General features: G+C 38.1%; 1 protein-coding gene across 2 annotated transcripts; it reads left to right on the top strand.

Moving 5' to 3' along the window:
• The first annotated feature begins 1,542 nt into the window (after positions 1–1,542).
• On the top strand, positions 1,543–23,889 carry INSIG2 (insulin induced gene 2). Of its 2 annotated transcripts, none has more exons than XM_063288724.1 (6): positions 1,543–1,650; positions 14,911–15,261; positions 16,639–16,763; positions 17,641–17,807; positions 18,876–19,017; positions 20,890–23,889. In XM_063288724.1, exons 2-5 carry the CDS (start codon positions 15,018–15,020, stop codon positions 18,982–18,984), a joined length of 645 nt encoding a protein of 214 aa, XP_063144794.1. In that variant the 5' UTR covers positions 1,543–1,650; positions 14,911–15,017; the 3' UTR covers positions 18,985–19,017; positions 20,890–23,889. The 2 variants fall into 2 exon arrangements, with proteins under 2 accessions (XP_063144794.1, XP_063144793.1); XM_063288723.1 differs by having other exon boundaries at positions 18,876–18,975.
• Positions 23,890–24,135: the final 246 nt, after the last annotated feature.

Raw genomic sequence — 24,135 nt, forward strand, 5'->3', positions numbered from 1 at the left:
AGTTAGAATCAGAAGGGGACATTTAAACCATCCAGTCCAATCCCTTGATTTGTTCAAGAAACCAGATTAAAACAATCCTGACAGATTCATGATGGCAAGCAAAATCCAACAGTTTTTCTCAATGGGCTGATATAATGAGAAAACATTTTATGCTGCCAAAGACTGGCAACTATCCTGTTGTAAATGCTGGATGCTACAGGGTCATTAAACTGAAGTGTGCCAGTGATATATTTGCCTGCCTCTCTGACTACACATTGGTACAAGAACAAGAAATGAATTAACATTCATAAGCCATTATATAGCCTTTTAAAAAGTGTAATATGCTTATTTCTAACTTACAAAATAAGTCCCAACAACCTGCTGCTTTGGGGGAAAAAAACGATTGGGACATGAAGATGGTCCCTGCTCCATGAACTGTCACAAGGAGCATTTTGTTACGGTATGAGAACATTTTTAAAGGTTAGTTTTGAAAGCCATGAATCCCATTAGGTAGTGGGAGTTATTTTCAAATATACATGAAGTCAGGATGATGGTGTTTTTATACCACCTTTCCTCTAGGAGTTGAAAGTGGTGTCTGCAGGAGGAATTTCCCTTCATTTTATTACCGCAACCTGAAAAAAACTGAAAAAACAGGAGGCTAAGTCAAATGACTGAAATACTTTTATTTTATTGCTGTATAGCAGTGTTTCTTAAAGTGTGGTCCTAGGACACCTGGGAGTCCCCTTCTCAGGGCTTCGTGAAATGAAAATTATTTGCCAGCCTATGTTGAAAAGTAATACAATAATAAAATCCCATCAAACAATTGTTAAAAGTGGTAGCAGCAGCAAATGAATCAATTTTAATTAATACAATAAATGTCAGTAGAGAACCAGTTTGGTGTAGTGGTTAAGGCACTGGCTAGAAACCCGGTGACTGTGAGTTCTTGTCCTGTCTTGGTGACAAAGCCAGATGGGTGACCTTGTGCCAGTCACTCTCTCTCAGCCCTAGTAGGGGGGCAAGGGCAAACCACTTCTGAAATCTTGCCAAGAAAACTGCAGGGACTTCTCCGGGCAGGCGCCAGGAGTCAACACTGACTCGAGGGCACCAAAACAAACGAACAAAAAACCCACAAAAAATATAACCTATACAAACAAAAGCTCCATAATTTTTAAGTGGTAAGTGGTCCTGAAGAAAAAAGCGTTTAAGAAACATGGCTTACAGGAAAATTGTTGTAATGCTAGGTGATGCCGTGCTGCACTATCTACGGTATTATTCTCGCTTCCCCTTCTTGCCTTCCGCCCCGCTCATGCCTCATTTTTAAAGTAGGACAAACAAGGCGAGTTTGTTTGTATGGCCGAAAAGAAGTCGCTTTCTTGCTAAATGAAGCTGCAAAGGGAGAAGAAAGCCTGCCCTTCCCGCGCTCTATAAAGAACGCTTCGCCTGCCTCCCAATGCCGCGCCTCCACCCCCCCACCCCTCCACCTGCCGCTCTCCGGGCGCGCGTGCGTTTCGCCGCCCTACCCAGGACCCTTCCCTGCAGCCTCCGCGGCGTGGCGGAAGTACTCTCCTCCTGAGTCAGATATCGGCGCCGGCAAGGCGAGTCGGTGCCGGGTTAGAGGATCAGTGGGAGGTGGAGACTGGCCCCCGGGAGGGCGAAGATGGCGGAGAGAGAGTGAGTAGAGCCCGGCGCAAAGGGGCGTCAGGGATGGGATGCTGGTGGGAATGGGATGCAATGAGAAAAGGAAAGGAGGGTGGCAATAGGCGCTCAGGGAAAGGAGCGCGGCAGAAGTCGGGGAAGCGCCCGGCAACCTCGGTGCCACCGGGGTAGATAGCAGCTTGGATGGGGAGAAGGCGGGCGGGGGGATGTCTGTCCCACAAGGAAGCGGCGCTTTTCCCGCGGCTTCTCTTTCTCCGGAAGGGAAGCCTGAGAGGTGCATGCCAGAGGAGGAGGAGGAGGAGGCCGGGGAGAGCTAAGCCTGCTGGAGGAGACAGGCCGGCGTCATCCCTGAGAGTGAATTGTCGTTGTTTTACCGAAGTTGCGTCTTTTCAGAAGGAAGCCTATTAAAGAGGGCAACCCCATGGTCTGACTGCCTTTTCCCAGTTGGACCTCCCTAAGGCACAAACCTGCCCCGCTTTTTTTTCTCGTGGGTCCCCAAAATGTCGCCTTTATCTCAGGAATGGGACAGTTTTAAGTTGCTCCTCGCTGTACTAGTCTTAAGTCTTTTCCTCCTTACTCCATGCCATCCATGGGCAGCCTCAAAGTATATAAAATCTATTAGGCTTTGTCACATATTCCCTTGGAGAGAAGTCAGGTAACTGCACTGACTTGAAACAGTGCAGAAAGAAAAGAGAATGTTCAGGAATGGGAATAGCAGTTTCCAGCCCTGTATAATTTTCTGCCTGCTCATGGATAGGTGGAGAAAGGCCTGGTAAATGTTAGGATCAGTCTCTGTAAACAACCCTGGGCTGCCTCGTATTCTCTGTAACAAGACAGAATGATTTCATTTGTTTGTTTTTCACTTTTACTCTGAAGAGTTCAAGGTGCTTTTCAGTACAAAATGTATTCTATTGCTTCAGTGTCCTGTTGTGGATTTAGGAGAGTCAGGGTAGGGAACTGCAAGAGAAAGCAAAGAGGCAGCTATCAGGATTTCATTTATGTGATATTAAATTGCACAACAACTACTATTCCATGTTGACTTGCATGCTAGACCATCTAGTGAAGGCTGCTCTTTCCATTATAGTTGGACATTTTTGCGAGACACTAGATCATAAAAGGAATTGAAATTGGTGGGTATAGTGGTCATTGCTTTCTTTAATTATTCAGAAGTTTTCTTTGTTCCTAAAATTGTTTTTGTGGCTTTTTGAAGTAAAAAAAATACTCTTTCCAAAATAAGTTTTCTTTCCTACCCCAGATATACTTTTAAAGGTTTCTTTTTTCATACATACACATTATGCCTGTGCTAAAAATCTCGACTATGTTTTTTTGCCCAGGCACTTCATTTCAGTGGAAATGTCTTCTGCACATATGCAAACATGAACAGAAGACTGTCAATGCCTTCAATATAGCTTCTTCTCCACTGCAGTTTCACTGCAGGGCTTAGAGCATGGCCATGCTTCATTTTATAGAAATGTCTGATGCTTTGTCAAAGGCTTAAAACAAAATTACCCTTTAAGGCTTTAATAAGCTTAGAACATACTTGCTGTAGAAATTCTTACAAATAGATAGAAGGATGGGAAGGAAAAAAGAGATCCTGTTTGTTTTTATTACACCAATAGATTAAGAAAAGTAACAGTAATAGATCTATTTCTAGGTTGGTTTACAATGGCACCCTTTTTTTGTTCATAATTACAGGTGTGTCTTGATCAGGTTTCTTTAGTCCTAGATCAGGTTTTTTTAGGCTAGATCAAGTCCATAGCCTGCCTCATTTATAGCATTTTATTGTGCTCCAGATACTATCATCTTCCACGTGTAATCCTTCTAGGTTTTATCACCAATTATTTGGCCATTTTACTTAACAGATAAAATGGCTGAAAAGAAAAACTGTAATGCCTTTTGACTTAGACTTAGAACTCTCCATTGGAAAACATCCTTTGGTTCTTATGCATTTAAAAGCATGCCCTATTAAATAGCTGTTGGGACAGAACTACAGCTAGATATGTAGTTGAAACTGTCTTACGATAACTTATCTGTACTTTCTAGGACTCAATGAGTTGGGTGTTACCATTAGTATTCCATTTCATTATATTATGAACATGGTAATTTAATGAGTCAGCTATAGATGGTCAGATGTTTATATAATAGGTCTGCGCTGCCTTCTGCTTCTAACTTACAGGTAGTCCTCGCTTACTGGCCACTCATTTAGCAACTGTTCAAAGTTATGGTGCTGAAAAAATAAGTTTACAGCCAATTTATGGCCATTTATGATCTTCACAGTGTCCCCCAGTCATGTGATTGCCATTACAGTCAGTATGCATTGTACTGTGCCTGTCATGAGTAAGGATGGTGAGCAGGGGGCTCCCACCCAGACTGTCAAGCGCATGCGTAGCACTGAGGAACTGTTCAGCCATTCAAAGAGACACAGATCGGGACCGCCTTAACCTTTGGGGTTTATATGGCTGGGTTTTTCCCACGCTTCCTCAGTTTGTTAGGATTCTTGTTAAGTACTACTAATAAATATTAGAGACCAAGTCATTGTCTCAGTGTGTTTCCTGGTAGTTAGGACAGTGCCTGACCTGTGGTTTTTTCTCCCCCCCTTGCAGAGCAGAGAGATTGGAGAGTAAGGGATTGCAAGAGAGTGAGCTGTTTACTCTTCTACACATTGAAAGCAATGCTATTGCACCAGGAAATGATCAGGCAAGGGAGAGATCGCCTACAGAAATTGCTTGCTCTTCCCCCCCCTGCCCCGCATAGTGAAGAGATTGGAGAAGAAGAGATTTCAAGGCAGTACTATAAGCTGTTTGCATAATGCACCCAGCCCCAGGCTGCTGGCGCAATCGCATTGCTTTCAATGTGTGTGTTGTTGTTTATTCATTCAGTCACTTCCAATTCTTCGTGGCTTCATCAGCCACGAAGATCAGCCCATGCCAGAGCTTCCTGTCAGTTGTCGCCAATGTGTACAACACAATAAGCAAGCATTTGAGCATTCCAAAGGGCAGGGGATTGGTTAGGAGGCAAACAAAAGCCAAAGGTGTGAAACAGAGTAGTCTTGTCTCTTTCCAGCTGGAAAGCACAGTTGCAGTCACCTGCTTTCCCATCAACTTTATTTAGCGGCAGAGTTGCCAGTCCCAGTTAGGGTTGTTAAGCAAGAAATAGCTGTATTTTACAGTCAGTGGGAGTTTGAGCAGGTTCTCTGAAACTTCCAACACCAATGCCTGCAGAGCAGAATAAACCATTCTATAGCAACTACAGATGTTAAGAAGTGAAATTAAAGCATTTGAACTCTGTTTATCAACCTCATTCACACATTAAACTAAGTGTTCAAACAAATCATGGTTGTAATGTAAGTCACAATTAGCTGGGTTCATGCAGCATCCTGAGCTATATAATATAGAATGCAAAACTGAATCAGTAACTTCATACAGTATACCTAATAAAAGTGAAAAAACCACATTACGGCTTAGTGTAGTGTGTGAACTTAGCCTAGGATATCAGTCATACGTATTTATAAATAAATGTCCCTTTTATCCACCTTTTTTTTTGTATAGGAGATTAGTTTTTTTATCATTTGTGATATGATTGCAACTCGCTACATTTGAACATGCAGTGTTCAACATTGCAAAGTACGCCTTTATTCTAAACCTTTTAAACTTTCTTTAGACCACTAGTTACATAAATATTTTCACAACAGAGCTTTAAATAGTTACATCAGCACAGCAGAATTCTTCCTTATCTTTGTGCAGTCAACCAAACTTTGTGCAGTATTAGTTGCTGAAGAATAGCAAATTAATGCTTATATTTATTAGCTAATTAACTTTTGGCACAGTGTCAGGAGTATCTTTAGTCTGCTCTGTCAAAGTGGCATATAGATTTTAATTACTTGGGTACTTTGCAGTGTTGTTTCTGAATAGATGAAGTTGAAATTACAGTGTTTTTCTGTGAATAGGATAAAGATCAAATTTATATTGGAAATTATACAGAAAAGAATATTACATGACATTTTACACACATTACTTTGCATATATCAAAACCAACACATCTAAATAATTCCGTTGTATCCTACTAAAGTAATCGGCTAGGATTATTTCTTTATATGGGAGTGAGTCACAATTTAAATAATTTATCACGTGGTGAATATCTGGAATTTGAAGTCCCAGTACTTTTGTTTTGTTTTTGCATACAATATTGTACAACTATTACAAGCTGACTGCAAAAGGAATACCTGTTATAATGAAAGCAAAAAATAAATGCTACACCCAGATTTGAAGGTTGCCAGTTCCCACATTGGATCTTAAGAACTTAAATTTTCAAATTCAGTTAATTTTACAAGCCATGTTTTTTAACTAAAGATGTAATCAGATGTATAAATACAACAATTCTGAATATGGATGTGGATCAATATTAACATAAAAATTACACCACAGAAAGCATATAAAGAATCACTTCATATAAAGAGAACCCACTTCTGCATGTGATAAGCAACAGTGACAAATATCAGTTTTAACAAGCCAGAACATTTCCAAAGATGCAACTGAAATGAACCAGTAGAAAGTAACAAGGTGAATTTTCCCAGGTCAAGATGCCTTCTGTTTGAACTGCTAAAAGTGGTAGGAATGGGGTCAAACAGCACAAGTGACTGGGGAGATCTCTTGATGACAACTCATTTAAGTTTCAAGTTTGTGAAGTTCAGATTCCAGCCTTAGTAACTTACATAATGGATTGTCCCTTTCCTTAACAATCTATCTATTTTTAGTTGCCTCACTAATCCATAGGAGTATTAACTTCTGTGTCAGCTGTTAGATGGTCAATAGGGATCATATCCTATGTTGTCTTTTGTATCCCACTGTCTGGAAGGAGCATATTGTTATTTAAATGTTAACTGAGAAGAAGGTGCTGAATTTAAAAGAAATTAAAAGATTTTAAATACTACTGTGTAAGCCTGGTAAATTAGTTTGAAGGTTTGAAGCTAAGGAACAGAGATGGAGTCTGAGGCTATATCCAGAGGCCTGTTTCTGTTCTGGGACACTGGTGTTAAAGTTGCTTAGAGAAAGTATAAGAATATTGTATTTTAGAACATACACCCTTCATTGAAATAAGTGTATGAGTACACATGAATGTTCCAAAAATCAGGAATAGCATAATGCAAGTACTATACCTAGCAGAGTGACATGAGGTCACTAGAGTGGTCTTAACTTGTTAGTGCTGTGCATATCTTGGTACCAAGAAAAAAATGCCTGGTAAGAATTTGGCATGGAATGATGCTTTGATCGATCAGTAAATACAGATGCTCAGCTCTTGGCACTGTACTACCATATAGCTCTGACATACATGTTTATTCTTCTTCCAGTTACTCTAATCCTGGTAGTCAAATAAAAAAGATATAAGTAATTCAATCGGCTAACATTATGGAAAGAATTTGGTTTCCTTACTATTCTTGTCACTGTGGTAGCAGTATCTGGTCAACATTGGCTGATTAAAAAGGAAAAAAAAATGCAAACAAACTAAGCATGATTGGACTTTGTTAGTATTTGCATGGGAAGCCAGGAGGAAATCCCTGGGCTTTAGGGATTGGGGAATTAAAAAAAAAATCTTAGAAGAAGTGGCAGGCCAAAAAAATGACATGGATATGTCTAATCATAAGGAATTCAGCTTGGTTCAAAAGACACTTTTATTTTCTTATATATTTATTCCCATAGGCATTAACCTCAGAATCTGCTTTCATAATGAAGAAAAGTTTGAAATCATTGTGTTAACAGTATTTAACTGTTGATTACTAAATGTAAAAGTTTAAAGTACCATTGTTGATTTCTAAGCTGCTTTTACAAAGTTAGCAAGCAAAACATAAAGTTTGGTTACAGTAGTCTTAAATTACTATTAGAATATGTAATCCCAAGAGCCAGCTTGATGTAGTGGTTAAGGCACCAGGCTAGTAACTGGATGTAGAGAGTATAGAGGATGACCTTGATAGATAGAAGGAAGATCCCTTATCAAGGCAACGAACAGATAAATGTGGCTTAAGCCCATATGAAGAGTGAAATTTATGAAAACATCTCAGACAAGCAGCCCTCTAATTCCCAGGAAGATAAAAGAGGGAGGAGGGGAAGTCTGTATTTAGGCTTGTGTGATTTTGTTAATAAAGCCATTCTAATAAAAGTAATTTTAGATCAGTGTGGTGCCAGTTTCTTGGTCTGGTCTACCCTGTAGGACTGATACTGGGAGACGGTGAGTACTAGTTCTGCCTTAGGCACAAAGCCAGCTGGGGACTTTGGGCCAGTCACTCTCTCTCAGCCCTAGGAATAAGGCAGTGGCAAACAACTTCCGAAAATCTTCCCAAAAAAGGAGTTGACACTGACTCAAAAGATACACACACACACACACACGTAATCCCACCTTCCCCAGTCTGGTGTTCCCTTTGTGGTGAATTTCATTTCACAAAATCCCAAACTACAGCTAGGAATTTGGAGACTTGAAATCTAATAAATCTGGAGGACACCAAATGGCAAAATGTATTCTATTGGGCCAAAGAACACAGTGGAAATCCATTTAAAATAATTTGCCATTGTAAAAGTCTCAGAATTTTTTTTTCTCTTTTGAGCCCAAAGCAGTTTTAATAATCATTTCTAACATTCCAGTATGTTTTGAAGATATTAGCGAATGTCTTTCTTGCCATGGGTTTGTGCTATCTATGTAAACCAAAGGAGGTAGCTCTAGCAATAATAGGAAGGTGTTGTTCTGGGCTCTTTAAACTCTTTCAGTGCACTTTGACTATTGCAGCACAGAATGTAACAGTGACAAATTAAAGCAAAACTAAGTTTCATTGTCTTTCCTTCATTGCACTCCTTCAGTTTATGAGAAGGAGAGAAATGCTTTGTTTGATTTTGGGAAATGTCTAGAAATATGTTTTTGATGAAACCAGGGCATTTATTTTCAGTGCCCATTGTGGATTAAAAAAATTACAACATTAAGATTTTTGCACCCTGTATCTTGTGATATACATTATATAGATCAAGTGTAATTCTGATTTTCATGCTATTTTAAACTTCTTTCTAATTACAAAAGGCTGCAGGCTGAAATCATAGTTGTGTCTCTTCCGGAGCTTTCCTTTTTTCTTTCTAACTGAAGAATAGAAGCTGTAATAACGTACAGCTGCAGCAGATTCTTATCTCAGTATCTCAGAGCTCACTATAAGACAAGCTTGAATTAACAGTCTATCCACTGCAAATAAATGTTCTCAAAAGAAAGCTACAGCAGTCTATTGCCATTCAGGACTTCAGGTTCCTTCTCTTCAATTCTATCTCTGCCTTACAGACACACACATTTATTTCATGATATATCCTTCAAATAAATATCATTCCCTCCAATCAGGCTGAAAAACTAATTAGAAATGCACAGGTTGTGTATGTATGTGTCTCCTCCACCCCCACCCCACCCCACCCCACCCCACCCCACCCCACCCCAAGCATTCTTAGAGCAGTAGATTAGATCTTAAATAGCCAAAACTTTCTTGGAAATTTTAAAAAAGATTCTAAAGTTGTTTATTGTATCTGTTTCATTTCTGCTTTGTAATCTTCAGCCTTGAGCATACAATATCTATTTTTATTTTGAACTCCTAAGGCTTCAAAAATAGTTTTTCATTTTCATTTTGCTCTTTTTAAATATTTTTCTGTATTTCTGCAGTCTCTTTTTTCCTGTCTGTCTCTCTTGTGGCCTTCCTAATGAACTGACCAAAAGCTCCAAAATTCTTGCAGCAATATTTTCCATGTAGCTGATCTACCCTAAAAGCCATAGAAACTGTGTTGACAATTGGAGTATTTTTTTCAGTACCTGTTTTCAGTTAAGGAGATGTAATGCCCATATCCCACAGAAATTTAGCAAGGTAACACCTCTCCCTCTCAGGGACCCCAGTTATATAAAGTTGCACCAGATTAGCCAGTATACTTAATTTATTCAGGTATGTTCATTGAAGACAATATGAACTGCCTCTTGGTATGGGTAAAAATCACCTTTGAAGTATATAAATGCAGCTTGTATAAGCTTACATCAGTGTCAGTGGTAGGGACAACAAGCTCATTTGTTTTTTATTTTGCTTATTTGGTAGATTAGATGCAGAACCTTAAGTTAGCAGCAGTGTTCGGTATCTGCAGATAGTTAGCATATTGTGAACATTTGCTGAATGGAAGGTAATACTGTATAAGGGAAATTTACAGGCTGCTGCTGCTACATCTCTTATACTTGCTCATGAATAAGAACTATCAAAAAATGTAAACGATAGGCAGATTCAGAATGTATAAAACATTATAGATTTTTTTTTATTTTAACGTTCCAGATGACTAAGCTGCCAGTCAAAATATTTGTTATACATGACTGTGACACTGAATCTATGTAGAACAGGAATTTTGATTGACAGGTTGAAAAAAGAAGTGGTTGGGGAGGGAATTTTGCCATTCAGTTCCAGGAAGTTATAGGAAAAACTTTTAAGATAGTGGAATTTTGTTTATTGTTTGGTTTAGTATAGGGCCTACTATAGAAGCATGTCTCATCATCTGATTGTTTGGATACCATTTGTTTTTGCATATTTTTATATTTCATCATCCATTTTCCATACCAGGTTTGCAATTTATATGGCTGGGTTTTTATTGATCTGGGAATTACTTTAATTGTCTGTGGTCTCGCCATCATTAGGGTTGATTTTGCTAATTATATGTTCATAAAGATCCCTTGTGTAATTTTCATTACATTTCAGCATTCAATTAAGTATTTTAATGTTTATTTATCTCTGAAACTTGGTTGCCCTGTAGTAAAAGCTCTCAGTATAATATACAGTAAGAATGCATCTAAAATTCATATAAAATATAGAAAAAATGCACTAAAAGATTAGCTAAATGTGGTAGTCAGGCTGCATTCACACATCACATTAGAAATGTTTTAACCATTCTTTGCTGAGTAAACCATTGGTGGCTGGATTTATGCAACCATAAAACTAACAGCAGTTACTGAGTTCAGAGAAACTACATTTTGGCTTAGCAACATATGTGGATCCAGCCTAAACTCCCAGAATTCCTGAAAAAAACTAGTTAGATGATATCATAATGGAAAATGAAGAAGACCTAAGAGAATAGATAGGTTCCTTCCCAATGTTGACCAGGTAGCATATGTGAAAGAACATATTTGTGGAGGGAATTCCATTAAGGTGGGCCACCGCTGAGAAGTCTTGCTCCCAAGTAGCCATCTGCCAGTCCTTAGCTTATGAGCTTTCTTGGAGCAGAACTCCAATGATGACCTCACACAAGGTCACACAAACTTTTATGCCAGAATTGTTATCATGTTCCTGATGTGGAGGAAGTTTCTCAGTCTCTCTTTCCCCTCTGTATCTCTCTTTGTCTTTTTCTATCTACTTCTTTTCTATTCCTTTTCCAACTCATTGATAGCATTTGCTGACCAGTAGTGACAGATCTCTCAATCAGCAAATCTCTGGGGCCAGTTAATCAGTGAATAAGTCTCATAATCCTTTTCTGCCAGCAGATCTTGTGAATTTGGATTGCATTATTAATCATAATCTTAAGGAGTATCATCATACTGGATATTGAATTACATTTTATTATAGTGTAGAAAATACTGACTTTTAAAAAACATATTATCATGTAACGTAGCATGGACGAGTAATCTTGTTGTTCAGCTTGAGTGAATAAACCTTAACTTAAAAATATTTGTAAATGCTCCACAAAAGGTTGGATTTTATGGTAGAAAAATCAAGGAAAAAAGAAAATAAAAATATAGAAAGATTCTGCATTTTAATGTTTGACCTACACGGCATTATTAATTACTATATAATAATATATAATATTAAATTATATATTTAATATTATATACTAATAATTATACATATTAAATATTATAATTAATAATATATTTTTATTCTGCTTCCCATATAATCACATACCACAGTGGCCTACAATAAAATATAATCAAATCAAAATAAAATTAAAATTAAAATAACCACATTCATTAAAAAGATGAAGGTGAGGAAAATAAAGAGCCTGGGGGAATAGAGAAGTTTTCAGGGTCCATTAAAAGACCTAATAATATGCACCTCATGAATATCAGACCATTCCAGAGTGCTGGCAGCACCCAAATAGCATTTATATTAGTTTGCTGGCAAGTTATCTAATCAGTGGCTTTGTTAGAAGATCAAGAGATATCTTTATTCCATTAGCAGGTGTATAAGAACACCTTGTTGACTTCTGTTAGATTTGGAAACCAAGCAGCTCCATTTGGTCTCTAAATCATTTTAAAAGTGATTGCAAACATTATTTGTCCCTGTCAATGCAGTTGTAAGCCATTGTATTATTTCTCCACTTATTTTAACTCAGTTTCTAATCAGTTCAGCAACATGTAGTCTTTAAAAAATTATTGCCAAAACAGTTTGTGCAAGCACTGGTGACTATCTTCAAATCTAGTCTAAAAAGGGCTGAATTTAAATTTCATCCATTCTTTTTTTCTGTTCTTAATATTTAGGAATTTATCTTTGTGTGATCAGTTGCATCTTTCACCAAAGGAGAGCGACAGTGTGAATCTGACCGAACACGAGTTAAAGCCGCTGTTAGGGCCTACCTTGAGCTGATAAGGGTGGCGAAACATCAATATTTCTCCGCCCTTATTGCATCTTCAGATAACTGCCTGGTAGCTTTGTTTCAGGTGACCTGAGCGCTCCTTGGAGGGGGTAGCTCAAAGGTTTACCTACAAGGTCATGCTGAGGAATTTGCGAGGCATTTTGTTGGATAAGTAGATCAGATTCTGTCCAGAGTCCCTCTGATGGGAAGAGATGGGCAGTGACAAATTCGATAGATAGATAGATAGATAGATAGATAGATAGATAGATAGATAGATAGATAGATAGATAGATAGATAGATAGATGATTCACACTGCATTGGACTCTGGTCTTGTAGCAGGTTCTGGGGAAGTGATTGGGGCGAGGTCTTACTTGGTTATCTGGGAGGAATTTGATCCTGTTGGACCTGAGGAAGTGGACAGGGTTCTGATGGCAATAGCTCAGCCACCTCTGTATTAGATCCATGTTCTTCCTGGTTGGCTAAGGCCTCCTGGGCGGTGACATATGGTTGGGTTTTGGCAGTGGTTAATTCTTCTTTGAAGGAAGGGGTGGTCCCAATGTCTCTTAAGGAGATGTCTCCTCAAGAGGCCATCACTTGTCCCAATGGCGCTGGACAATTTTTGTCCAGTTTCCAACCTTCCCTTTTTGGGGAAGATGGTAGAGAAGTGGTTGTGTGGCAGCTTCAAAGAACTCTGGAAGAAGCAGCTTTTCCAGATCCCTTTCAGTCAGGGTTCAGGCCCCTTTCAGTCAGGGTTCAGGCCCCTTTTAGTCAGGGTTCAGGCCCAGGTATGGGACTGAGACAGCATTGATCACACTTTTGGATGATCTCTAGTGGGGGTGGGATGGGGTGATGCGACCATCCTTGTTCTTCTTGACCTCTCAGCAGTTTTCTGTACCATCGATCATGATATCCTTCTGGACCAGCTTGGAGGGTTAGGAGTGGGTGGCAATGTTTTGTGTTGGTTCTCCTTCCTCCAGGCCCAAGTCTAGTTGATATGGGAGGAGACGTCCAGCCCACATCCTCTGCTTTGTGAAGTGCCACAGGGCTTGGTGCTCTCTCCTCTCCTCTCCTGTTTAGCATCTACATGAAGCTGCTGGATGAGGTTATCTGTCAGTTAAGGTTAAGGGTGAGGTATCATCAGTATGCAGATGATATCCAGTTATACATTTCCATCCAGGCTGTGGGAGTCTCGATAGGGAATAACAGCTTTGGCTCAACCCTAGTAAGACCAAGTAGCTTTGGGTTTTAGGAAACCCTGGTTCTGGGGACTTTCCATCTCTGCGCTGCCCCAGACAGTTCCTATTTGGGGGTCCTCCTAGACTTGTGGCAGGTGGCAGCTGTGGCCAGGAAGGCCTTTGGACAGCTTTGTGTTGTGTGCCAGTTGTGCCCATTCCTGGACCAGGAAGCCCTGCTTAAAATCATTCATACCTTAGTCACCTCCAGATTGGATTACTGTAACACGCTTTTACATGGGGCTGTCCTTGAAGAGCATTTGGAAACTTCAGCTGGTGCAAAATGCAGTGGTGCAAGCATTTGGCACAAGTGACACCTCTGCTCCATGAGCTCCATTGGCTACTAGTATGCTTCTGGGTGCAATTCAATGTGCTGGTGGTTACCTTTAAAGCCCTTCATGGCTTGAGGCCAGATTACTCTTCCCAGCAGTGTCTACCTGTCCTGTTAGATCTGGGGGCAGAGGCATGCTCCAGATCCTGTTCATGAGAGAGTGTCAGGACCCAGGAGGAAAGCCTTTTCTGCTGTGGTGACTGCCCTTTGGAACATCATCCCCCCAGAAAGCAGACTTGTCTCGACCCTGCTGGCTTTTTGCAAGGCACTAAACACTTGGCTATGCTATCAAGCTGGAGGCCATGATGATGATGATGATGATTTTGAGTCATTGTTGACTCCTGGTGACTGCCTGGACAAGTCCCTGCAGTTTTCTTGGTAGAGTTTTTTGGAAGTGATTTGCCATTGCCTCCTTCCTAGGGCTGAGAAAGAGTGACTGGCCCAAGATCACCCAGCTGGCTTCCTGCTTAATAAGGGCAGCCTATACATTTATTAAATAAATAAAAGACAGCAGAGGTTTTGACATTTCTTATGTCAATTGTTAAACAATTTTGATATAATAGTAATGAATTTAGAAATCAATAAGTCAGGATTCTTAATTTTAATCATATCCTGGTTTCTGAAGTTTTATAGACATATTGCCATTAGGGTTCTATGCTTTCATCCACTGCCATAATAATTTAAAAATATTAATGGTTGGAGCATTTTTTTGGCATAATAACTAAAGGGTGGGATGTTGTATGCAACAAATATATACTTATCCTTTATTTAAGGATGTACTACAAGCATCCTTAATTTTAATTCTAGGATCATATGAAATCTGATTAAAGTACAAATAGAGCATAGGTTACAAAGTTGCTAGCAGTAACTGGCCTGCCTGAGTCAGTTTATTCTGTAAAATAGGTAGTGCTTGAAGGTATGTAAATATTGCAACCAATAGATACGGCCTCTGAGAAGAACTTCTATATTGTTGGTTTTTTATCGATAGTCTTTAATTATTTAATTATTTTTATCCTGCCTTTGTTTAATTTTATGTTTATTTGTGTGTGGATGTGAATAAATGAATATCTGTCCTGTAATTGTTTTGTCTTTTTTGAACAGGCTTTGGGATATATCCTGAATTAAAAGAAATAGGATTATTTCAGCTTTCTTTGTCCTTCTCTAGCTTCAAGTCTCTATTCTGAATATTGTTGGAAGCACATGAAGCCATGGCAGATGATGGTGTTCAACCATCCATACCAAAAAGGTGTGGTCCATACATTTCTTCTGTCACCAGCCACGGCTTGAACCTGGTCCTTCGTGGGATAGTCCTGTTCTTAATTGGAGTCTTTCTTGCATTAATATTAAACTTGCTTCAGATACAAAGAAATGTTACCTTATTTCCACCTGATGTTATTACAAGCATCTTTTCTTCAGCTTGGTGGGTACCCCTTGGATGTGGCACAGCATCAGGTATGTCAGAATAATGGTGCTAAAAGGACATTAAGAAAAATGTTGTTGGCTTAATCCAGGCCATCAAGAACAGTGGTCAGAATCCATATTTTCTGCCCCCTGCCCCCCCCCCTTTCCAGCATTGTATGTATGTATGTTCTGGGCCAGATTAAGGGAAATGTGAGGTTTCTATATACTTCTAGTATTATCAGATAGCTTATTTGGAACCCACCAATTCCATCTTTTTTTCTTACGAGGCAAAATAGCTAAAGAGGAAAATTGTACAATTACTGGTAGCACTACTAGTTCTCATCTGGAAGCAACCTGGATAAAGTAAAATATATCCTTTCTCACTCCCTCTCCAAAAAGAAAAGAAAGCAGTATTTAATACTTTGATGAATTCACTTGCTGTGTAAGATCCTTTTAATCAGCAGAAATCTCTTGGTAATAGAAGATTCTGTTGACAGTAAACCTCTCAAAAAATTAGAATATTTCCCTGAGATTAATTTACCAATTATTTGTCAAACAGATTTTTGTTTGCTAAAGGTATTTTTCAAAGGTAGGTATTTGGTTAAAAAAATATTTTTCTTTTTGCTTCCTTTTCATGAAGTTAATGCACTGTAGATTTCAGAGACTAACTTGAAAGAAATTGTCTGTGAAATCTGGCTGAATCATTTGTCACATGGATAAACTTGGAAAAAAATTATTATAGTTAGGGATTTGGGATCTCTGAAATATCTGTAAGTCATAGTTCCCTTTTTTTAGTTTTTTTTTTTTTCCCCTGGAGTAAATCTGAGATTTTTGAATATGCTATGCTGGCTAGGCTTAATTTTTATTTTTTCCTCTAAATTTTGTAATTCTAAAACAAGGATTCTCAATTACGTGTACATTATTATTATCATCATCATGCTACTGTTTTCAGTAGTTCTTCATTAGGTGTTTTCAAAATGTATTATTCCAGAATAACACTAGAAGTCTGGGATGCTATTTCTCCTGTAGACTTTGCCATTCGAAAAGTGATCCAGTGGTTTTCTAGAAATTAATTGGCTCAGATGGAAGCAGTTTGTGGTATTCCAAAACACTTATAAACAAACTGCTTCTCATTCAGAGGAGTAACTTCTGGAAAACCATCAGACCATTTAGGAATGGCGTGATCTGAGTGATTTGGAGGAGAACAGAATGGTAGGTCTTCCATGCCCTTACTCTTCATCACTTAAAGAGCTTTAAAGGATTTCTGAACCAGGTTGCCACGCCAAATGACTTGCCTGTGTCATTTATTCTCAGTGAAATCAGTAAAATTTACTTCACAGGTTGCACTTTAAAAGGACTTAAACACCTCAACTGTCAGAAACGCTATTATACTGTGGATGCCTTGTTAGCTGTGTTTGTGTTTTACAGCTGTAATTGGGTTATTGTACCCCTGCATGGATAGACATCTGGGAGAACCTCATAAATTTAAGAGGGAATGGTCCAGTGTGATGAGATGCGTAGCAGTCTTTGTTGGCATAAATCATGCCAGTGCTGTATCCTTTTCTACAGTAATGAAGTTGGCAATAACATATAAACGTCAAGCAGATGAAAAAATAAAACTGAGCTGCCCTCTACTTTCACTAAGGTTGAACACAAGGGACATTTCCCCTTATGGCAATAAAATTTATTACTATATCAGAGGAAGACCATTTTTTCCCCCAACATGAGTACCTGTGAATTAGGAAGATACTGTTGGAAACAAATGAGTGGGATGGAGGTACAGATGGCTGCAGATATTGTCGCTGAAAAGCATGGTTGCCTTTGAAGATTAGCCATAGCTAATATATGCACATATGTACAAACGCTAAATAAATATGCACACACACATACAGATGTACTGCGTGCACATATTTGTGGGGAAGGAATCTCAAAGATTGGTTTCACCTAGAATTGGCAAACCTAGTTTAAAAAAAAGAGGAAAGATAGTTTTTAAAATCAGGATATCTTCTTTTTGGGTAATTACAGCCAATGCCCTTCTACTATTGATACAGGGGTGTACCACTATACATTGGTCATAAAATAACCAGAAACAATAAAATAAAAGATTTAAAATTCTAAAGAAGCATGGATTTATACCCACAGAAGGCATAAAAGCGGAGTAAGGTCGATATCCGGAGGAATTCAGTTTTACAAAATTTGGATAAGTGCATGCTCGCTTAAAAAAAATTGAACTTCACTGGACCTGTCTTGAAAATGCTGTTAATGTTGGTCAGGGTGGTGGTGGTGACATACAGCCTTGGCTTTGGAGAGAGAATCAGAGATTTGGGTCTCTTTTAGCTTAAAGGGCGGGCTGTCTCTTTAAGGTTAAAACAAAGAACAGGACTGGTTTGCTGTGAGTCTTCTCAAAATATTCCTTAACGGTCCTAACAGAAAGTGGATTTTGCCAACAACTTTCAGTTGTCTCTCACGCTTGCTGCACTTTCAGTTGGGCTGTGGTGGACTTTTGATAGATCTCGAAGTGGTTTTGGACTTGGAATAGGAATTGCATTCTTAGCCACTTTGGTGAGTCAGCTTCTGGTCTACAATGGAGTTTATCAGTAAGTATTTTATACCTATTAAATTTACATTAACTTAATTGGGTATTAAAGGCAGTATCAGACAGGGTTGTAATTTAAAAATGCTTTACCTTATTACAGAAATAGCATTCATTGGAATGAATGTGACTTAAGTGGCGCATTGCGTTTGTGGCAGAAATTGTTTTGCTTATTGCCTTTGCAACTGCATGCCTTGAAGTTTGGAGATGAAATTACTTCTGCAATTAAATGCTAATAATTATGCTTCCCAGAACCAAAGTTGCAAGTAAAGCTCAGGTTTGCCTTGGAAGCGATAGGCAGGCCCACCCTTACTGCCACTGCTTCTCCTCCCTAATCAGCAATGTGAAGATTATCTGCAGCGCCCTTCCAATCTTCTAGTTTCATGGCGCTGAGAACAAGGAACAAAAATAATTGTGTGCCACTGGCCCCCCTTGGCAAGGCTGCTACTGGTACTGTGCTAAAACACACACACACACACACACACACACACAATTAAATGAATTGCTTATATCCATCCACCCTCATCCATATTCCTACTTCATGTTGCATGCATTATCTGGTGGTACACTAAATAAATAAGATCCCAGCTGTTTGGAGGGGGGCACTGAAAAGCAATCAAGCTGCCTCTTCCTATTAAAAGATTTGATGCTGAAGAGCTGGGGTGAAGCAAATGGGGAAGAGAATTGTCCATAAGCTACAGAGAGTCACACTTTTAAAGTAATTTTACTGTAGCTTCAAATACGTCACAGCTGAAACAGAAATAAATCCATTTTAGCACTCTGCTTTTATACTGGACTGTCCCTGGTTTTCCATAAATACTCTAAATTGGCCCATTTAAATTACTATTTTAGAATTTCTGACCAAGGTGGTAGTCAGGAAACCATATGCACGAAGGAGTTCTGCTCTTTTTAACTCTTTAACTTAATCAGTAACGATGACCCTACAGCTAGCATCCGTAACAGTTGGCCCTGGCAATCTTCAGGCTTTTTACTCTTTTTGCAAAATCAAAATCACACTTCAGCAAGGTGCTATTTTGATGCTAACTGATTAGAAAAAAATCTCTCTCCCCAGATACACATCTCCTGACTTCCTTTATGTCCGTTCCTGGTTGCCCTGTATTTTCTTCGCTGGTGGAATAACTATGGGAAACATTGGCAGGCAGCTAGCAATGGTAAGCTAGCGGTTCAGGGTTCTCTGTGTTTGCAGTATACTTGTAAGTAGTTCAGTCCTCTTTTTTGCCCTTGATTTTTTTCCCCTTAGGATATCCAGACAGTTTTGACAATATTCAGGAAACTCAACATTCACTAGCCAGTGTTCTTCAGTTTGGCATGTATTAAACACTCCAAAGAATTCTCTGGAATATCGTACCCTTCATTCATTCTTCAGTTTTAGAAGTCAAAATTTCCACAAATGAAAATAAAACAAATAGAGCTTGAATAACCTCTTGTCCATTACTACCCAAGCGTTATTCCAAGGCACAGTCTTGATTCTCAGATACATTCCCCAAACTCTATAATTTGAGCAGTTCACAAAAAAACTTGGAAGCATTCATTTAACATGGTTTATTTTAAAGAGAAAAATGAAACTGTCAACTAATGAGGCTACCTCCTGTGGCCTGTCACCTGACCATCTTATCCAATGAAATAAACTTATTTTAAAAAGGTGTTCATTGATGCCACTGGAAGCATTTTTTAAACCCTGATTTCTAAGTAGGAGGGGATGTATCTGGGGAGACTGGGCTGCATTGCACCTGATGAGAGTATGATCTCTCTTCAAATGCCACGATCCCATCCTGAAAATTGCAATCCCTTGGCTTCATAATTAATATTGGTGGGCAGTAAATTAGAAATTCCAGTTTTGGCTGCACCAGTTGGCTTTTTTCCAAGCCTAGTTGGTGTAAAGGGAGGAAAGAATCCAATTCTTCACAGAGAGAGAATGGGGTAATGTAATCTATCTTTGTTCTGGATTCCAGAGTTGCATGTTCATTACATACCACACTACAAAATGAGACCAGGCACCTTTTTTGTGGTTCCCTTCTAGTTGCATTTTGGATATGCTGTAAAAAACGGCATTGACATATCCAAATATTGAAGGCTTATACTGGATTTCAATATGAATTCGTTTGTTTTAAATAATTCTGTTTTTGGTTCTTATTTGCTTATGATTTTAATGTATTAACTATTTTTTAAAAAATTGACAATTCCTGTGAGTCAAAAATATTATACATACTTTTAATAAATTTAAAAAGTAGTTGCAGGAGAATTCAGCCTTACATTTTTAATTTATGTAAGTATAAATAGCATTTCTAGAAATACCTAACCTGATTTTCCTTTGTTCATGCAAACATAAACTTTTTTCCTTTCAGAATTTACCAGTTCTCCCCCATTGGGGGAGATGGGTGGTAATATAAATTTAACTAACAAACAAATAAATTTATTGTTTATTAAAAATGTAACTGGCTTCATCATTATAAAGCAGTATCAAAATGGGTAGGTTCGTTCTTTAAAAAATCTTACAGCAAGAACTGATGTTAAATTTTGAGATGCATGTTTTCTCTGCATGTGTATGTATGTGTTTTATTGATTTTTTTTTCTTTTTTACTGTTTTTAAGGTAGATAGGCTTAACAGACAGGAGGTACACTCACAATTAAGCAGTGAAGGCTATAGACATCTAGAGAGGCTGTTTTGTTTTGTTTTTTAAATTTCCAGGGCTGATCCAGTCCACCCATCTCTCCTCTTTTTTATTTATGATTTTCTTCTTTCCAAAGTTTTATTTCTATCACCAACCATTTTGTACTATTTTTAGACATTATAGGATCTGAAATCCTTGCTGATCTCCTACAAAGATCTAGTGGTTGATCCCTGCCTACCACTGCCGGTTCCTGTAATCCAAATTGCACATGATTTGCATACTACATTTTCAGGCTGCAGTTCCAAGGATTAGTGGGATAAAATGAGTCCATGGGGAAAAGAAAGCTCCTTTGTTGAATCTACCCATTTGCTTTGCTCTGCTCTTTCTCAATTGCACATTTTAATTTATTTCCGCAGGTCAGATACTTATGCCTAACTTGTGTTTGTTTTATAGTATGAATGTAAAGTTATTGCGGAAAAATCTCATCAAGACTGAAAAGAGCAAAAATACTTTTCTCACAGGAGGATGAAGAACAGACTGAGAAGAGCACCCAGTAGAGAGTACTTGATTATACAATTGCCAAAAAGCAATCTCCCTCTTGTTCCTTCTTCTCTTGTCCCTTTGTGTCTCTGGCCTGGTCCATTTGCAAAGGCACTATTTACTGCAATCTGTGATTGCTGCATCTCTAGGTCACTTAAAACTCCTGGCATCTTGGGAATGTGATCTGTGTGAAACTGTGCTTCAGCGCAACGTGCTGGAGAAAGTATTGGCTTCTGAGTAGGATCCTTTGTTTTCTAAACTAAGCTAGGCTTGTCATATACTGTCCCTTTCTTTCCATAAGATTCCTGTGCCAAACCAAGCTTACAACAAAACAAAACACCACCCTCTTCTGGCTGCATTATTTTTTACTTACTTTGGCCAATTTTGAGAGATGTGGTTTTCAGAGTGTTGCTATTTTATTATACCTCAAGTCAGAGGGATAAATGGCCCAAAAAGACACTGATGAAATTACCATTGAAAGTATAATCAGTGCTGTGACTTTTCTTAGTAAAAAGTTAAATAAATCTACAAAACAGCTGCACATTAGGTGAACACGAATTTTCTGTTTTGTGTCAAGAGTTGATGGCATAGTTGGATGTAAATGCACTATTTGAAATACAAATGGGTAATACTGCTACTATACTCTGTGTCTATGCCCATAGTGTGTTGAGCGTGGGACCACACTGTAAATAGGTACACCCTCTTGTAGGACTCTTCACCTCGTAGTAGCAGCAATACAGCTATTTATTGAGATGTGATTCATGCTAAATAGTAATGCTGAGGCTATCCATAAATAAGACATTTACAGTTGATAGTTTAGTTCTGGAAATAGGAAAATCCAACTTTCTTTTTAAGTTTGGTAAGATGAACTTCAGTGTACTAGTTGCAAGTACCACTCTCACTTTGTACAATAAAACATGGATAGCTGCTTGTATTCTGATCATAGGATCTATAAATGTTCCTTTACAGAGATCCCAGAGAAATGAATTCATGTTATTGCTCTTATAGAAATGTCATGTGACAAAGTGAATTTTAACAAAAGAGAGGCACAGCAGAAATTATTATGGTACTGCCTCAGATCAGTAGAGCTGATCCTTGAGTCTGGTAATGGGAGAAAGGAAAAAGAAACTTTCTAATAATAAAAGTTTTAAATCATTCAATTTAATTGCTTCAGTAATTTGTGTAAAGAAATCTGTAAAGTGAGAAGTTGCTGATGCTTTTAAAAAAATTATATTCAGTGCAAGTTTTAAAAAATACTCTGCAGTCACTCAAAGAGGCTGATGTTGGTCCAAAGAAAAGTAAGTAAGTGTGTGTGTGTGTGTGTGTGTGTGTGTGTGTTAAATATATATATATATATATATAAAAAATTTATTTTTCTTTAATATATTCATAAAAATGTAGAATTGGAAAACTTAAGATTTTTAAAGACTTGCACATTAATACATGAAGAATATGCAACGGAAGTCTGGGGGACAATAAACCAAACTTTGGAAAGGAAAATGTGCAATCAATAAGTCTTTAAAAAATAGCAAACAATATGCAAAATAGCAGTAGCTCCAACTTTCGGCTAGCTGTTGCAAATTCACACTATTGCACTACATGGTCTTTAACATGATTATAATGATATCAGACTAAATACTAGAAAACACTTAAAGTGTTAGTGCACCTCCTTATATGCCTTTCCCCATGTTAAATCTGCAGTGGAACAAATAATTCATACTATTTAATTTTAAAACATCTCTAATAGTGAAACTGTTTCTGAGGTGGTTTAAGATTAAATCAAAGGAGATCTGATCCTTATCAAGTTAATCTGTGGTTCTGCTGAATCCACTTACTTACAGTGATCATCAGAGCTTATTGAAATGGTGATAGTGCTTTGAAGGCTTAATATGATAACTTGGCTCTCACTGTGTAGTCTGATTATTGAATTGGCATGTTGCTGTAACAAAATACCGTATGCGTGGCTTTGAATAGAGCTGTACCATAGATCTTTAGTTACCTGGCTTTCTAACACATGGGTAGTACCATGTGCTAGAAGTAGATCATCTGCTACTTTGCTTTTGTAGTTCCGTGGGCAGGTTTTGTGGGTTTAGCTGCCTTGAAGTGAAACGGCCTAATGGTTTGCCACAAGGTTTACTGAATCTAATTGCATGGAACTTTGCAGGTAAGAGTGACATTTGGTTCAACCTGTGGGTATAATGACTGGCCATGATTGTGTTGATTGAAAGTTATGAATACTACTGTTCATAAAACTTTAGGCTTTTCAATGATTGCCAATGAAGCCTTTACTGCACAATGTATTGGACCTAGTTGTAAAATAGGACTTCATTATCTTGCTAAGAACTCCAAAGTAGGTCACGGGTGTTGGTAAACCTTAAAAACATGAAGTCATGTCTCATTGCATATTGCCCTGAAGATAGACATCAACATTTGCATATTAGCTTACTCAATAAACATCATTGTTGCCCATCAGCGGAAATGGAGGCATTTTGAAAATGGTACTTGAAAACCTCATGACTATCACTTCTACTCTTGAGCCCAAGAAGCAAATTACCCATCTTTCCAAAGTTACTTTGATAGACCACTATTATCTCTTAAATAGTTTTATTGAACAAAATCCATGTTGTTTCTCTGTACTACCAGCCAGTACTGTAATTGTGAGAGGAGAGGTTTGTGATGAGAATGCCTTAATTACAGAGGTGGGAAAAAGCAACTACTGTATGATGTGTAACTATAATAATAGATTGTCTTCAAAATGCTCTATAGAGGATGAATAAGGTATATTTTAGATACAACTTTATAAGCACTATAAACTCTTCACTAGTTGTGAATTGTAAAAGTTGTTAATGTTTACTTCTTTAGATTGCTGTTAAAAGCAAAATATGTATTAAATAAAATTACAGCCTTGAAAAATTGGTTTCTTTTTCATTTACCAAGAAGCAATAATTCATAATTGTATCATGGTGATTTTCTTTCAGATACTAAATTAGCTGTTGAGCCAGCATAATGATTATAGAACATCTAGAAAATTAGCATATACCCCCCAGCCATTAGAAGACACAAATCAGCAATTGCATGAAGTCAATATGATTGCAGATTGATTTGGGCTTTTTAGATCCAAATCTTCCAGTTGTGGTTAGAGCACTGGAATGGAGAGTA

This window comes from Candoia aspera, chromosome 1 (assembly GCF_035149785.1).
Source record: "Candoia aspera isolate rCanAsp1 chromosome 1, rCanAsp1.hap2, whole genome shotgun sequence".
NCBI classification, from domain to species: Eukaryota; Metazoa; Chordata; class Lepidosauria; order Squamata; family Boidae; genus Candoia; species Candoia aspera.